Raw genomic sequence first — 16,477 nt, 5'->3', positions numbered from 1 at the left:
AAAAACAGAGGCCCTTCTCCTTCCCTGGGAGCAAAGGGTCTTCATCATCTTCATCTTTAGGACTATCTCTGGGAGCATCTCTACGGACTGAGGTTTTCTCCTTTCCCGTTCGGAGCAAAAGTCCTCATCTGGTCCATCTCTCCCTGTCCAAACTTCTCATGAAATTACAGCTGCGTCAGCATCTGCCTATCTCAGCGCAGGTGCTTTTGCTCACGAGTTGAACACTCCACCCCCCATATCTTCATGAAATTACAACAGGATACTCTGATATATCATAGCTTCACAACAGAATTTCAGCTTTAAGCATCTCCTCTCTCTCTTCCCTCAGGTTTTCAGCTCTTCACAGCAATAAAAGGGTTAATCTCACCTCGGCCTTGCAGCTTTGCAGCTGGAATGTTGAATTTTTCTTATCGCAGTGGAGAGGGGGGAGAGCCGAGCCGCTCCGGCTGCCCACGGCAAGGCAGTGGGGGGGGTTCCACGGCTGGAACAGGTCCATGGCTTCAGGATGGCCGTGGCCCGGCCCGGCCTGGCCCAAGCAGGGCCTGGCCGGGCCCACTGGGCCCCACACGGGGCCTGCAGCCACCTGTCCCAGCGCCGGAAACGAGAGAGAGATTGGAGGGGGAGTTTGCCTATTCTTAAATGTGGATCACAGAGGTGATCACAACTTTAAGTGGCTTAGCGAATTGTCCATATTCAAACTGGCCAGCTGATAGGTTCTGTCAGTTCCCAGAGGAAACTGTAAGCACCCCTTAGCAAGGACGTCCCTTCCGGGACTACGCTTGCTAACCTATGACATATGCCCTTTTTATATCAAATAATACATACCTCCATTAAAACTCATCAGACTGGGAGTAAGTAAACGGCAGGTATGTGAGAGTGATATTTCATGCAATTTCAGCACTGAATTGGTGTGGGGCTTTTCCCCTCTTATCCCTCCCTCTGTCCTGTAGGATTTAGATGACAGAAGAAGGGTCCAAAGACAAGAGGGATACTTAAGGATCTTTTGCTACACACCTATTCACAGTCATAACAAAATGGTAGCAGAATCCTTGCCAGTCTGAAATACACCAACCCACAAGATGAGTGTTTGCCCTGTGGCTGTATCTATTGAATTCAGAAAAGGCTTGACAATAAACAACCTCCTTGTGCAATGGCTATGTATTTTGGTTTGTAAATAATGTCAACCCTTTTCAGATATGGAAAGAGATACTAAAATGTGGCAGTGCTAAGTTCAGGCAGTAAGTACTGACTTTCTGGAATAAGTTTCGTATTAAGCCTTTTCTCAGTACTAGAAATAGGAAAAAAACTTCTGTAGGTACTGTGGTGATGAAGATGGAGAGTTATGGACATAATTGTGACATCCTGTAACCAGGAAACCTCCCACAGAACTGGGTGAGTCACTAAAAATTTCAGCCAGGTTTCTGTTTTTCAGGTTCATTTACAACTACCTATACATAGCACATTCTACCAATGATAGTTCTACAATGCATTTTCTAATTAATTTATTGAAATCTAGGTTCTTGTTATGGAACAAACCCACAAAATCCAGAGCAGGAAGTTGTACACATTTTAAATTGTTTAATGACTTTCAAAGCATTTTTGGTATAGCTAGAAATAGCAATGACATAACAGATATACAGGAACAGTGAAGTATTTGAGAGGGGGAAAAGAAAGTTTTGTTCATTCCTCAAAAGCAAAATACTCTTCTTGAACTCAGCAAGAGTCAGTGCTACTTAAGCTGAACAGACTTGTTAAAGAACTTGAGAGGAATTTTACGTAAAACCAGCACTACTTGTTCTAAACCATAATAAACCATTTTTCTACATTAACAGAGGGGGTTTTTTTCTGGTTTGAAAGCCCCCCACCTTAAAGGGTGGTGATTGAATAATTTATTTTGGGCAGTGAAAGGGCAGCAGCTATATAAATCCTGTTGTAGTGTGATACTCTGCACTTTCCTATTTTCTCATAAGTGAAAGTTGTATAGCATGTAAGGAAAAGAAAATTTGGTTTTTACCCTTTTTACCTGACACAAATGATGGAACTTAAGGTGATGGAAATTTTGCAGGTAAAATACTGTGAAAATTAGGTATGAAAAAACACAGGATGTGAAAATACTTGTAAAAACAGACAATATTTATGTATAATAATAATGCCCAGTAAGATTTCCAAAATTGATACCTTTTAAAATATAAATTTAATGTTAGTGCCTCATGTCATAAGTTGTTTCTCAGTGATGGGCAAGTTTCTGTGAGCACATTATCCCAAAGAAAGATTTGTTGAAAGATTTCCTCCACTCTGAGACACTTGATAATCTGATGCGAGCAAGAGAGAGGAGTAGTTTTGGTAGAGCAACAATCTGATTTGCTATAAGGATTACTTTGACAATGAGAGCTTGGCAATGAGAGTTTTCAGGTTGTTTTTCAGGAAATAGGATAGTGGTAATTATGATACCTATTTTGGGAAAAGAATGATGGACTTCCTGGGTTTACTGTTCTTTTTGTTCTGTATGTGTTACAGACAGGCTTATAGTTCCATAAAACTTGGAGCAAAATCCCATATTTTAAATACATTTAAAATGCTTTAAAATACTTGAAAAATTATGTCTTGAATTTATTTTGTGAGACAAACACAGAATTTTTAATGTTGTTAACTTCGTCACTGTAATTATGTGACTTTATATATGTGGGCAAGTTTTTTCTCATTTTTAAAAAATAAGGCAATCATCTATATAATCTGCTTTTTGGTTTTGTTTTTTTTTAAATGCTTTTTACAATTACCACCTTATAGGATACTCTTCCCATCTCTTTTAAGTTGGTTTGGACAAGTAAATTTTAGTTACCTCAGTTCCCCTTTGTCTGGGTACTGTAAAGCTCATTATGGAAAACTAATGCCTCCCTGTGGTGAGCTGTCCCCAGCCAGCAGCTGAGCTTCCACCTAGCAGGAGCAACAGCTACTTTGGAAGAAGTTTTATTGTTGAACATAATGTTACATGTCATGGAATATCCCTGGGGTAGCCTGCTGTGTCACCTCCCAACCTCTTGCAAACATCCAGACTACTCATGGGGAAGGCAGAGTAAGAAACAGAGAAGACCTTGATGCTGTGCCAGCAGTGCTCAACAATAACTAAAACATTGGTGAGCTATCAACACTTTTGTTCACAAATTTAAAACACAGCACCATACATGATAAAAATTATGGTATGATAAAAATTAATTCCATCTCAGCCAAACCAGTATACTGCTCTTACAGAAACTGCTATAGAGTTGCTAAGTATAATTAGTCCTATTTCTTTTAAATTTTTGCCACAACATATGGTCAAAAATCTTGAAAATCTGGGATTAAAATCTTTATTGTTTGTTCATATGGAGTAAGTGCAGAAAGAAACAATCACAGATTTCACAGTTCTAGCGTTTACTCCAATTGGAGTGATATGCCCACAGGCTACAGTTCCCACTTGCATTGACTGTACAAAAAATTACTGGAAATGTAAAGATTTGCTCTTATGTCTGGCAGGTTTAAGTTACATGTGATTCCAATATGCACTGTGACAAATGCCTTTATGTGCTGTCTGATACTGTGCATGATTTCACAGCATAGAAGAGACATAAGGTTGAAATTGTCATAAATATTTATCAGAAATTAATGAGCAGTGGGAGGCTTCTACATACTAAGCTATATGAGAGGAAACTTTTCACTGCATATTCCATCAACATAAAACATTCAGGAAAAGTGAAGGTATTCTCAACTATCACTTGTTTTCCAACAGCTTAATCATAAAAACCAGGCTAACTGCACAGAGGTGACAGACACAATTTCATCACATAATTATGAATGGATGTATTTTTTAAATCCTTTTAAGTCACCAAGTGCTTTGGAAAGTTACAATATTATGGCTACTTTGTAAGTTGGGTTCAGCTTTTTATAGAACATAGAGTACTAATGCAGACTTCTTTACTCAGATTTAATAGCTTTCCTTTACTTGGAATGGAAAAAGATATCTTGAGGTAGTCAAAGCTCAGCACATGCACTTACTGATTTGGTTTTCCAAGACCTCATACAAAAATCTCACTGATAATCAGTTTTGTGAGATGTCCCTGCTTTGCTGGTTCTGTAGACACCACTGGAGGACAACATTTTTTGCATCCCCCAATCTACTTGCCTGTGCAGTCCAAAACTGTCACCTTAGTGACTTGCAATACTTTTTTCTGATAAATTTGGTAAGTACTATTTTTTTTTTACAGTTGTTCTTGTCTTCTCATCAGAAAGATGAAAGCAAATCTGGCAATGGAAGCAGAGTTAATAATCTGACACTGGTATGCTGAGAAGGTTCATAATACTGTAGAGAAGGGAAGACAGATTAATCAGTTAGTTAGAAGACAGCAATTAGGTTATTGGACAGTGGGCTAAAATTTATTTGCAATTGATCATTGCTGTGTGTAAACAGGTAACAGTTCTGAAGCAGGTCTCCGTGATCTAACTGCATTCCTCCAAGCTATTGACCATGATCTTCTACATGTAGATCCATAAACCTCAAAAGAATGACCATTCAGCCTTAGAACATCCTTCACACCACATGAAATTATAGCTGTTATCATTATATGGTTGTAATATTACAAGCAATTCATAAGCTTCCTGAATTTGGAGACCAATATGTTGTCAAGGAGGATGCTTATTTTCAAAACATATGTGTGTGTATGAAAGATCAGTAATTGTAAAAGTATTAGTAACTAGTGTGTGAAATTCACAATTAGTTAAGATCAGAAACAGTGTAAGGTAAGTTTTAAAAAACAGCTCTTTTCTACACAGTGCGTGGAAAAGTGGGATCACAACCTGAGTCCTGCAGAAAGGCAGATTCGTCTGCATTCTACTTTTGTGTGTGTGTGTGTGAGCTAAGGCATTGTGTCAAATCGCCGCTATTTCATGAAGTTTAAACACTTGGCTGCTGCTTTTCAGGCATTGGAATGGGCTGCCCTGGGAGGTGATGGAGTCACCATCCCTGGAGGTGTTTAAGAGGCATCTGGATGATATGGTGATATGGTTTAGTGGTTTAGGGGTAATGGTGGTAGTACTGTGGGAATGGTTGGACTGTATCATCTTAAAGGTATTTTCCAACCTTGAGGTTTCTATGATTTTATGATTCTTAGTATCTCAGCATCAAATGAATGAGTAGTATAAGATTAAAATCTATTGTACCTATGCAATTTTGATTATATGAACAAAGCCAAAAAAATGATGTTTCATATATTCATCAGCTAGAAGAGACCATGAGAACATCTTCTTTGACTTTCTGTATATAATTTAGAATTTAAACATTTCAATTAGGCATCAAGCGATTCAGATAATGAATCTGATACTTCTGAAGCTACATCTACTTATCCAAGTAGATAGTAGTATAATCTTTACCAGAGATTCCCACCACAGAAAATTCATCATATCTCTGGTAATTGGTTGCAATGGTACATTGTCCCTATTGTTAGGAAAAAATACCTATTCCTCATTTAAAGTTGTTGGTTTCAGTATGCAGTCATTTTATATTGGATTCAGACTGTTGCATAAAACCATTGTCTCCATTCCACAAATAATTTTCAGGTTTGTCCTTGCCCCTAATTTTTTAATATTCCTTTTTAGAAGGGCAGAAATGGAAAGGAAAAAAAAAAACTAACAAAAAAACCATAAAGAATTCTCAGTTTAATCTCCTCAGTGCAGAATACAAATATGAGTCTGTTGTATTATTCTTACCTCTCTCTGGATATACCTCCAAGGACTTCACAGAGGGTCAGAGGCTTTTGGGTTTTGGTTTTAACTCATTAGACTCAGATTTCATATTGACTTGCATGTCTGCTATGATCATTAAATCTTTTATAGCTGCTGGTTTTTAGGATACGGATCTGTGTTCATGTCCTACATTCCTCATTCACTTGTGAAGCTGCTCAACTTTACACTTGGCTACCTTTGAACACATTTTGCTTGAATGAGCAACTGATTATAATGATTTTGCTGTCATTATCTACAACCTTAGTGTCATGGATACATATTTACATCCAAATCATGTGTGAAAATTTTGTGAAGTGTCAGCTTTTGTACCAAGAAGTTTCCTGTAAAATTATGATTCTGCATTGACAACTACATGTTATTACAGATAAATTATTTTTCCTTCAGGTATCAGTTTTTATTCCAAGAAAGCTATGCCCTTCTGATATTCAGTTACCTTCAGAAAGTTTACTAATAAAAAAATTAAATTAGGTTTGTCTGACAAAGTTAATTTTTTCATAAACCCATGTTGACGGTGTTATATTCATGATTTTCTGTAGTTCATTCTCATATCATCTATTTTATTATTTCCCTTGGATATGCATCAAGCTGTTCAGCTTAGCTGGAATACCTGACTTTGTCTTATGAATATTTCAACAGTCTTTTTTTTTTAGACTTTACAAATTTTCCTGTTATTCTGAGATTTATTAAAATGCTAAGAGCTAGTCAACTCTTTCAAAATTATTAGGAACAAATTATCTAACCTGACAGATATATATGTCCCTATAAAAAAAACCTGTTTATCACCTTCCTCAGTTGCTGGTGGCTTGGAAAGTACTTTCTCATCTTCAGGTAACAAAAGTATATTTTCTCATTATTTGTTTTTTCTGTTGGGTTTGGTTTTTTAAACTATACCAGACATGGAAATCTTAGCTTTTCTTATCAATTTTCTTCACTTCCCCTTTTCCCTTCTGTATCATTCCTCCAGAACTTCATTACTTTTTCCATCCTTACACCTCTGCCTAGCAATTCTCAGAGACTAAGAATCAGCCTCACAAACCTCACAGGCACAGGAACAGACCTCTCTTGATTTGTTCAGCTTCTCAAAACTCCAACCACACAGCTCTCACTGAAACAGGCAGACAAACATATCAAACACACAGCTTGCCAAATCCTTTTACACTCAAGACGTCTGGCAGCTTTAAATGATTTCCCCCCCACCTTGTTTTTATCCATATTGTTGGGCTGTTTGGGTATTTACATCCCTGTCCAGCTTGACTGAATTTTAATTGGAGCACTGAAACGTTACAGGCAATATGACAGCCAAGAAAGAATTGTTTAAACAGTAGTATTGATAAAATCCTATTAGTTCCAATAAATTACTTTTGGCAGCTGTACTTCTGGTTTTGGGAAGGGTAGATCCTTCGTGAAAGTTCAGCAGCTTCTCTCCCAGCCAGGTCCAAAGTTCTGTCTATTTTTAGTAATCAAAAACTTTTTTTTTGACAGTGATTTTTTTATACTCTTATTCAAAATTATATATTTTTATTGTGTGTACATTCTCACATCCATCTCTTTAGTACCTCAGTTGCAATGGTAGCCTATAGCATGATCGGTTAGAAACCATGTTGGGCCTTAGATAACCTGTATTTTCACTCAGACTATGCCAATGGATTATTAGCCTTAGGCCAGTCATTCAGCTTTCTTTACACTATGTACTATCTGTGCAATGCTTTGAAATCAGTAAGTAAAAACTACTGCTTAAGTTCAGTGTATTATTCTGCTCACATAACTGATCTTTTAGTGTATTCAGCTCCAGAGATATTACGTTCTAGGCTAACTTTACATCTCTGTCCAAAGTAGTGACTTTTTAAAGTTTGAACTAGAAAACATTTATAAAGCAAAAAGTCTTTTGCGTGTTAGTGTTACGAGAAAATAGAATTATATTTTATCAGGGCTAGAGAAGTCAATACTTTAAGGAAGGAAAGAGAGCATATCTCACAAACCTTTGTTTCCAATTCAGAAGTAAACAGAATGCAATGAATAGCATGGATAGCTGTAAATAGTTGTAAGTTGAAAATAAACAATCTCTGAAAAAAATGTATTAAATTGCTCTTTGCACACTTTAAAAGTAAGATACATTGTAAACAGGCATTCTGGTATAACTGATTATCAGAATACCTATGGTTGGCCGCTGTAGCATATAAAATCAAGTTCTTTAATAGCTCCAGAGCAAGGGACAGTAGGTCTCCCAGGTGCAATAAATACAACATCAGATAAGGTGGTTAGAATGTTGAAGCCGGTTTCTACAGTTTTCAGTTAAACTCAATTGCCAAAGCTGAAGCCACTGTTTACATCACAGGAACAATCTGTCCAAGATCCTGTAAGCTTCTTACTTGTGGCTTTTTGAACTGTGAACTAAATATTACAAAGACAGATAAAGCTGTACAAGAATTCTTTGGGAAATTTAGGTTAAAACACTTGAGACATGGTATGTTATCAGCTGATTTGTTATAAAATGTGTTTGCTGACTAACTGTGGAGACCTGGAGAACCTTGCTGTGGACAAGCATAATTTTTTTAAAAACATGCCTGTGCTAGGGGGAAGGTTTATGTCCACATTCTTCTGTGGCACCTAAGATACTTCATTGACACTAACCAGATTATTCAACAAAAAAACATTTAAAGGATCTTAATTATTCCACAGTAAATAAAATTTATCTTAATGGCATGCATTGGGGAATGCTTATACAAACCTTTTAACTGGCAGAGTTTAGAGTGTACCTAGGTACCACTAGGTAATGAGAAGCTGGAGTACAAACCAGTGGCAGTGTCCTCTGTGGGGAAGGCTAGATCTCAAACATGAGTCTTTCCACGTTTTCAGCTGATGTTACCCCCAGGGAAGGTAGGCAAGACCTTTTCTTTAACTTAGGCAACACATTCAGATTTGGTAATCAGAGGGTTTACGCAACCAAAGTTAACATAGGTTAAGTGTACCTGTCGTTCAAAAACATGTATTCTGGGAATATTATTTGAGGAGCAACGATAAGTAACTTATATATTCCTCTTGAAATCAATAACGTTTGAATGAAAAAATATCACATAAATTGATCATTAATACTGCTTAATCAAATAATCATAAGCAAGGCAGATTTCTTTGAATCACATTGATTTAAATCCTTCATTTTAATCACAATTTAAATCAGCAACTAAGATTTGCTGATTTAGATAATTGATGCTAATCTTGTTTTGCATTTGTGTTTTACTTTAGAAAAAGGTCATTTTTATGACCTGGAATAATCTTAAAAAAAAAATAAATTGTCAAGCAGCGCAAATATTTCTTCTTCTTGCTTGTCTGGTTGATATATGATAAATGAAAAAAAATTGGTTTAGGTTTTGATCAGTTTAAAATATATCTATTAAGATTCTTAGATTTGTTTTGTGGTAGAAAATGGTTAAGAATTCATTTGGGTTTTTTAAAAAAGGTTACCTTTTTTTTTTTTTAAAGATTACTTGTGTTTTCTTTCATGCAAGATAGAAACTATAATGCAACTCAAATCATACAGTGAGATTTTAAGTCTTTTTCCTGAATTAAATAAAGGTACCATGAAGTATGATGAACACATATATAGAATAAAAGGTATCAAATATTTTCAAATGTTAAATGTCTGATTTTTTTACAGAAAACAATTTATTACTGTGTTTAATACAGTTTCTGAAAACAACAGGCCAATTTTTAAAAAACATTTATATATTTAATCATGTAGATGATGACTGCTGTGTTTTTAGTATGGATTTGGTGTATGTTTATGTATATTGGAAAATTTCACTTGGATATAAGTCTGTGGTTTAATACCCATGTAAGATAAAAGCAACTCTGAGAGAGCCCTTTCTTTCACTTTTAAAAAAGATTTCCTGATTTTTCCCATGACTATATGTTGGTATACTGAAAGAGAAGAATAATGTTTTCAATCCCAAGGTCAGCTTGCCAATCTCAAACACAAAAAGTTTATTGTGTGTTTGCAAAAAATTGAGATCAAAAGTAGTTAAAGCAAGAACTCTCTGTACTATGTACTTTCATTAAAATGGATTAAATAATATTATAATAGCTGAAAATTAATTTACTGTTAATTAAAATTAAGTGCCTGTCATCACACTGACCTTAAAATTACTTGTTTTCCCTTTATCTTCTTGTGAACACTCCTGGATAGTTCACTGATTGTTGCTGAGCATTGTTATGTAAAAAGGCAATCAATAAGCCAATTCTATTGTCCTTTTGTAACCACTGCCCAGATAATTGGTTATTAAACATGGAGACGTGGGAAATGTCAGTGTTGTTACCTATTTAACCTTTTCTATTACAGGATGATTCTGTACATAATACAGCACAAGTCTCTTTCTTATAGCTGAAAAATGCTTACTAACTAATAATGGAACCAGAAATCAATGACTTTATGGCTACCAAAAAAGATTAACAAACAGATGTTATGTGGCCAAAAAACCTAAAAATTAAATTCTGCTTGATGATCCTAAACTTTTCTATGACAAAACAGCAGACTTCATGAGTAGAAAAGTAATGGTAATTTATCCATTCCAAGTTCTCCAGACATGACTTTCGTAAAACCTCACTCACACTTTTCTAACGAAGATGACTGAATTCATGTATTTATAAGTGGCAGAATAATCAAAGTCAAAAATGATCTCATAATCAGCTCAAATTGTAATCGTGGCCAATCTGATTCACGCTGGCCCTTCTTTGGGCAGGATTTGGACCAAATGAAATCCTGAGGTCCCTTCCAACAGAAATAGTTCTTTAGTTCTGTGCTTTTATGATACTGCAGCAGTATGCAAGGATTTTGGAAGGTGGGGCTAAAATTAAAAGTGTTCTTACATCAATTCAGTAGAAAGTGCAGATGTAATTCACCCTGTCTTATACTGAAGAACTGACTGAACGATGTCCTGAAACCTTTTTTACCTATTACTTTGGTGGTTCACTGACTAATAAATACACTGGGGTTGCAAGTATAGTGTGAAAATACTGTGTTATTTGTCAACTCAATTGTTGGAGCATTCTGACTGTCATAGAGCTTTAAATCAACAGGATGTGAAAGGGCTTTTTAGATTATGTATATTATTACACAGCCTCATTCTTAGGATCAAAGATTCAGAGGAAAATGCCAAGAAATGTGCCAAAGGAAAACAGCTGGTTGGGAGAAGTGCTGTGAAAGCTACTTAGATAAGTAAAGCTAGTATACTTCCATATGACTCCATAATATTTAGAAGTACATTTTTTGCATATATATATTTATATATATTTGATTGTACAGTCAGAATATATACATTAACATTAAAGAATAGTCATATAGTTTATATTTAAAAGGTTAAAAACAATCAGCTCTAGGATTTAAAAATTTAACCATATTATTCATGTTCAGTGAAAGTTCCTTGAGGTATGGAAGAGCAAAAAGGGTCATTTAAATTGTAAGAAATATGGTGTTTGGATAATTAGGAGGCATAAACCTAAATCCTTTTATGATATTCATTTCTATTGAATTAAAATAAGGAAGATTCAGATAATTATCTGAATAACAATGAGCACTGGGTTAAGATGATGTTCCCAAGTAAGTCGAAGAGCTGTATGAACTGAATTCAAATATGTGGGATGTACTATCTATTGATATTTAATCTCTTTCTCCTTCCTGGCTTTTGTAAAAGTTAGAAGTGAATAGATATGCTGAAAGTAATGTTTACCTTTTCCCTCATGTCAGTAGGAAAAAAGAACTTTCCCAATAATCAGATAAATGTGTTTTAGGCATTTTTTTTGATGCACTCTAATTTACAAGAACACTAAAAATTAAATATTATAAACTGCTTAATATCTGAAACATCTGAAGCTAAGATATATAGCAATATATACTCCGCTGCACATAATAACTTGTCTCCTTAGCTCATGGTGTCTTTCCCTATTCATATATAATGCACACAAGTAGCTCTGACTTTGGTTTTGTGCTTCTCCTTTCAGGTTTGGATATATTCTTCATAAGGACGATCCCATGCTCCAGAAAATTGATCTAGAAACAATGTCATACATCAAGACAATTAGTTTAAAGGATTATAATTGCATTCCTCAGTCACTGGCTTATACACATCTTGGAGGATATCTTTTTATCTGCTGTAAGCCTGACACCACCGGGGCTGTCCTACCGCAGCTCATAGTGGATAGCGTTACTGATTCCGTGATCGGCTACAACGGCAATGTGACGGGCGTGCCACATATCTCCCCAGATGGACACTACCTTCTCAGCATTGATGATGCAAAAGGCCTCATGAGGATCCAGTCCATCACAGTGAGAGGAGAAATACAGGATGCATTTGACATTCACACTAATTTGCACATATCTGATGTAGCTTTTCAGCCATCCTTCACTGAAGCTCATCAGTACAATGTCTACTGCAGCTCCAGCACACAAACTGATGTTCTCTTCATGGAGCTCTCCTCTGGCAAGGTTAAAATGGTGAAGAGTCTGAAGGAGCCCATCAAGGCAGACGAATGGCCTTGGAACAATAAGAACCGTCTTATAAAAGACAGTGGCCTTTTTGGTCAGTATCTCATGACCCCTTCCAAGGAATCTCTGTTTATCCTGGATGGACGGCTCAATAAGTTAAATTGTGAAATCACTGAAGTTGAGAGAGGCAACACAGTAATTTGGGTCAGAGAAGCATAAGGATCTGTGTTAGATATTTATTTACTGAGTTAATAGTTTTACAGTACATTGCACTTAAATTACACCATTCTTCAAATTTACACAATTTTCATTTTTAATTGTTAAGCCCTTCTATACCTGTTATTCCTTTGACATGTACACAATTTGAATCAACTTCCACATAAAAGTGACTAAAATGATGGCTATTTGATGATGGTACTCCTTATTAATTATCAACTGAGATTGTGTTATTTGACTGAAATAACTAAATATTGAAATTCATGATACGTATAATAAATTATTGTAAAAGAAGAAGGAAAAAAAAAATACCAACCAAAAAAGTTTCAGGGAATTTAATATGGTACTTTGCATTTGTAAATGGAAGAGTTAAATATGATTCAAATTTTGTTACGTTCTGCTTCAGACACAAAGCAAGAGCTGATGTACAACAACCTTTGACTCCTTAAGCTGAAATATTGTGTCCTGTCCAGTCCACTGTTAAATCTTTTTGTGCCTTGAAGCGAAAGTCTCACAAGAAAGACAAACATAGAAATTATAAAATTTTTTCCCACTGTGGCTACAGGATTGCTTGCCATTGGAAAGAAAGTTTTGCTACCAAATTCCTGGTGTCAAGTTGTGCAACATACATGGACAAGAAAAAAAACCCCAGAAATTATATTTGCAGTGTTTTCTGATCACTGCATTTTGGAGTTTATTTTTATGGTGTCTTAGTTGAGAAAGCTGCTTGCAGAAGCTTAACCTTTTTTTAGAAAAAAAATAGATTTTTTCAGCTATCACAGGGTGGCATCAGCAAGGAGTTTCAGGTCTAGTGAAGAGAAATATTGCACATCCTTTCAGAGTATACCACATTCTAAAAACCTGGCATTACAAAACTTCACTTATATCATTGAGGAAACAGTTAATTAAAAATAAAGAAAATGCATTTTAAGAAAATGAAGAAAATGCAAAGAACTGAAGTCTACAATCAGTAGATAACATTTTTGCTTATTCATTGTACCATTGATTCCTGTTTGTTAAAACATTTGGTTAGCTCAACAGGTTTTCTAGTCCATGCATCCAATTGGATTAATGCAAAAGAAAAAAAAAAAAGGAAAAAACTGAAACAACAAAAACTTTGTATTTTTTATAGTTTGTTTACTTAGTGTCCTAACACTGGTTAAACATGTAAATGGGAAAAATAAGATTCCCATAAATAGAATAATAAGTCAATAGGAAGCCAGCAGTGAACATCTATCCAGACTCAGAACAATGACTTAGAAGTTTGAGAGTATTTTTATTTTTATTATGTTTTTGCTAAAGAATGCTTATAAGCTCTTAAAATGACCTCCATTTACTGAAGGCAATCAGAAAAAAAATACCTTTTTTTAAACAAAGTTTTACTGCAATTTAGATTGTGTAAAATTGCTTAGAAATCTGGAATTTTCTAGCATTGTAATCTTGTGTGCATTGAGCATTTTGCCCTGTGTGGTACAGTAGATCTCTCTTTAGCTTGAGCAAACCTCCTGGTAAGTAGATTTAACTGAGATAAAAATTTGCTTACATTTCTAGCTACTGAATCTGTTTTCCTTTTTAAGAACTCTTTTCCTTTGTGAACAAACAATAATCATGTAAACTGTCTGTTACTCAATTACAGTAGTCTGTCTCATGCATTTTTTGTTCTGTAATTTATACCACGTGAATGTTCTGTATGTAGAAAATGCTTGACAAAAGGAGAATAAACCCCATAAATTTTAAACAGTCCTGACTTTGGTGAATCGTCCAATCAGCCACACTGAGCTGGCAAGTAAAACTGACTATTTGAAAGCACCTATTGTTTTATACAGATGTATGAAAAGAGATGTATTTATGTATATGCAAAATAATATGCAGTTGGAAAGAATTTTTTTTCTTAAGTAACTGGAAAAATTTCCTTCGGCTGCTACAAAGAAAAGCTCATCTATTAGTACATCTAAAGCACAAGTACAGGCTGAGTGGAGAATGGATTGAAGCAAACCTTTGGGAGAAAGACTTGGGAGTGTTAGTGGATGAAAAGCTCAGTATGACTCAGCAGTGCGCGCTTGCAACCCAGAAATCCAACTGCATCCTGGTCTGCATCAAGAGAGACATGACCATCAGGTTGAGTGATGTGATTATTATTATTTGCCTTCAATAATTCTACTTCTTTTTTGACAATATTTTCCAGACTCTGTATGTAAACAATGGTCACAGCTTCTCACCATTGTTTTTTCAGTGAAGTTAAACAAATATTTGATCACCGTGCTTTCGTAGCTCTTACAGTTGAAGTTCAGCTTTCTCAAATACAGATGGCCTGACTGAAAGCTTTAATCTAAATGAGGGGAAGAGCTGGAACCTTTTCCCATTTTTTGCTAGCAGCTCTATGAGGAAAGCTGATGTAAAGGGGCTTTTTCAACCTAGAGAGGTGATGTCTTCAGGGAGGCCTAAGAACAGCCTGCCAGTACCCATGGGAGGTTATAAAAGAGACAGGGTTAGATTCTTCACATCTGTGTGTAGCAGGAGCACAAGACACAGCAGCATAAATTGAGTTTCAGACTGGATGTAAGGAAAAGCTGCAATGACAGTCAAGCATGGGAGCAGGTTGCTTAGGGAGACTATGCAGTCTCCATCCTTGGTGTTTTTTACACCTGTCTGGATTATGCCCATTTGACCTTTAGTGGAACTGGCTGTGACTAGCAGAGTGTAGGACTAGAGACCTGCCAAGGGCCCTTCAGACCTCAGTTGTCTTGTGATTCTATCATTATGACTTGGGGATGGAAACAATAGGAGACTTAATTTATTTTAGTTGTTTAAGTTTCTGATTGGGTTTAATGTAAAACCTGCAAGTGTTACGGTTTGGCCGAAGTATGGCCTAAGCAAAACTCAAAAAACAATATGTTTTGTCACTTGAAATCCTTAGCTCTGAACATCTCACTTTAAACCAAGGGTATTCTCATTTGAAATCCAGAACACGTTTCTTGGATTCCAGGAAATCCCAAGCTGATTGTAGAACTTGCACAGGATGAAATATGCAGAGATAAGTGCTCCTTTTGATGTATCTGAAAAAAAGCTGTGGCAGAGGGAAGGAGAACTTGAGAAAACCATTGTAGATAAGATCTCTTACCATTCTGTGTCCAAATGTGAACATAGCCATTTAAGTGTGTCCTTGTCTCAGCTTTTCTAGTCAAACTGTTCTAGGCATTTATAGTATAGTTCAGTAGGGGAATAAAATGATCTGTTAACTTACTAATCAATTTGAGATAGGAGAACTCACGTCATAACTATGGTCATGTCTTCAAAGGAAACACTTTTAATATAAAGTCCTGTTCATCTCTCATCAGTTTGTCCTTTGCATTTTGGTCTTCATCTTAAGCAGCTCCTAAAGAAACCTACTGAAAACTTTGTTTTGAGGTTAGCAACTAAAATGTAGAACACATAGGAATTAAAAAAGGACATATTTAAACATTATTTAGCTGTAATAACCCGAAAGTATGAATTCATTTTTTTGTGAATACTGTTGTTAAATGAGGAAAAACATAGTCTTAACTTTGTATCTAAAAATCCTAATTTCAGCCAAATTCAGAAAGCATATGAGGTGAGAGAGGGGAAAAAGTCATTCTGTACATACATACACTAATTAGAGAGCTGTGAGATGGAGCCCAGCAGTTGAGACCCTTTGCACTTGCACCACACTGACGGTGTTTCACTGTGACCAATCTCCCCACAATGGAGGAAGACTCGGAGGAGAAGGGCAAAAATAATGAGCTCAGGGAAGAATGTCAAGAATGACCAATTATTGTAAAGAAAGCTGCATTTTCAGGGGGACTGAAAAGTAAACTTTGTCTTAGATACACATCTCTACCAGTGAGTCATCAGGTTGTATAAACAGCTTTCCCTGGGATAATTAGTGGAGACTGTTCTGAGCTAGCCAGAGCAGCGTGGGGAGAGGAAGTGTACGTGTGGCTCAACCTAATGTTCACTTTGAAAACTGGCCAGCTACTAAAATGAACT

At 35.9% G+C, this 16,477-nt stretch overlaps 1 protein-coding gene across 2 annotated transcripts in view; it reads left to right on the top strand.

Moving 5' to 3' along the window:
- FSTL5 (follistatin like 5) overlaps positions 1 to 14,209 on the top strand; it is a 278,658-nt gene extending 264,449 nt beyond the window's left edge. For both annotated transcript variants that reach the window (XM_042049795.1, XM_042049794.1), the window contains one exon: positions 11,770 to 14,209. In XM_042049795.1, the coding sequence (XP_041905729.1) occupies positions 11,770 to 12,472 (703 nt within the window). In that variant the 3' untranslated portion in view covers positions 12,473 to 14,209. The remainder of the gene's footprint in view (positions 1 to 11,769) is intronic.
- Positions 14,210 to 16,477: the final 2,268 nt, after the last annotated feature.

This window comes from Corvus kubaryi, unplaced genomic scaffold (assembly GCF_017639235.1).
Source record: "Corvus kubaryi isolate FWS band 111438036 unplaced genomic scaffold, C.kubaryi_AGA036_p1.0 71, whole genome shotgun sequence".
Lineage (NCBI taxonomy): Eukaryota > Metazoa > Chordata > Aves > Passeriformes > Corvidae > Corvus > Corvus kubaryi.
This window is presented reverse-complemented; position numbering and strand designations above follow the sequence as displayed.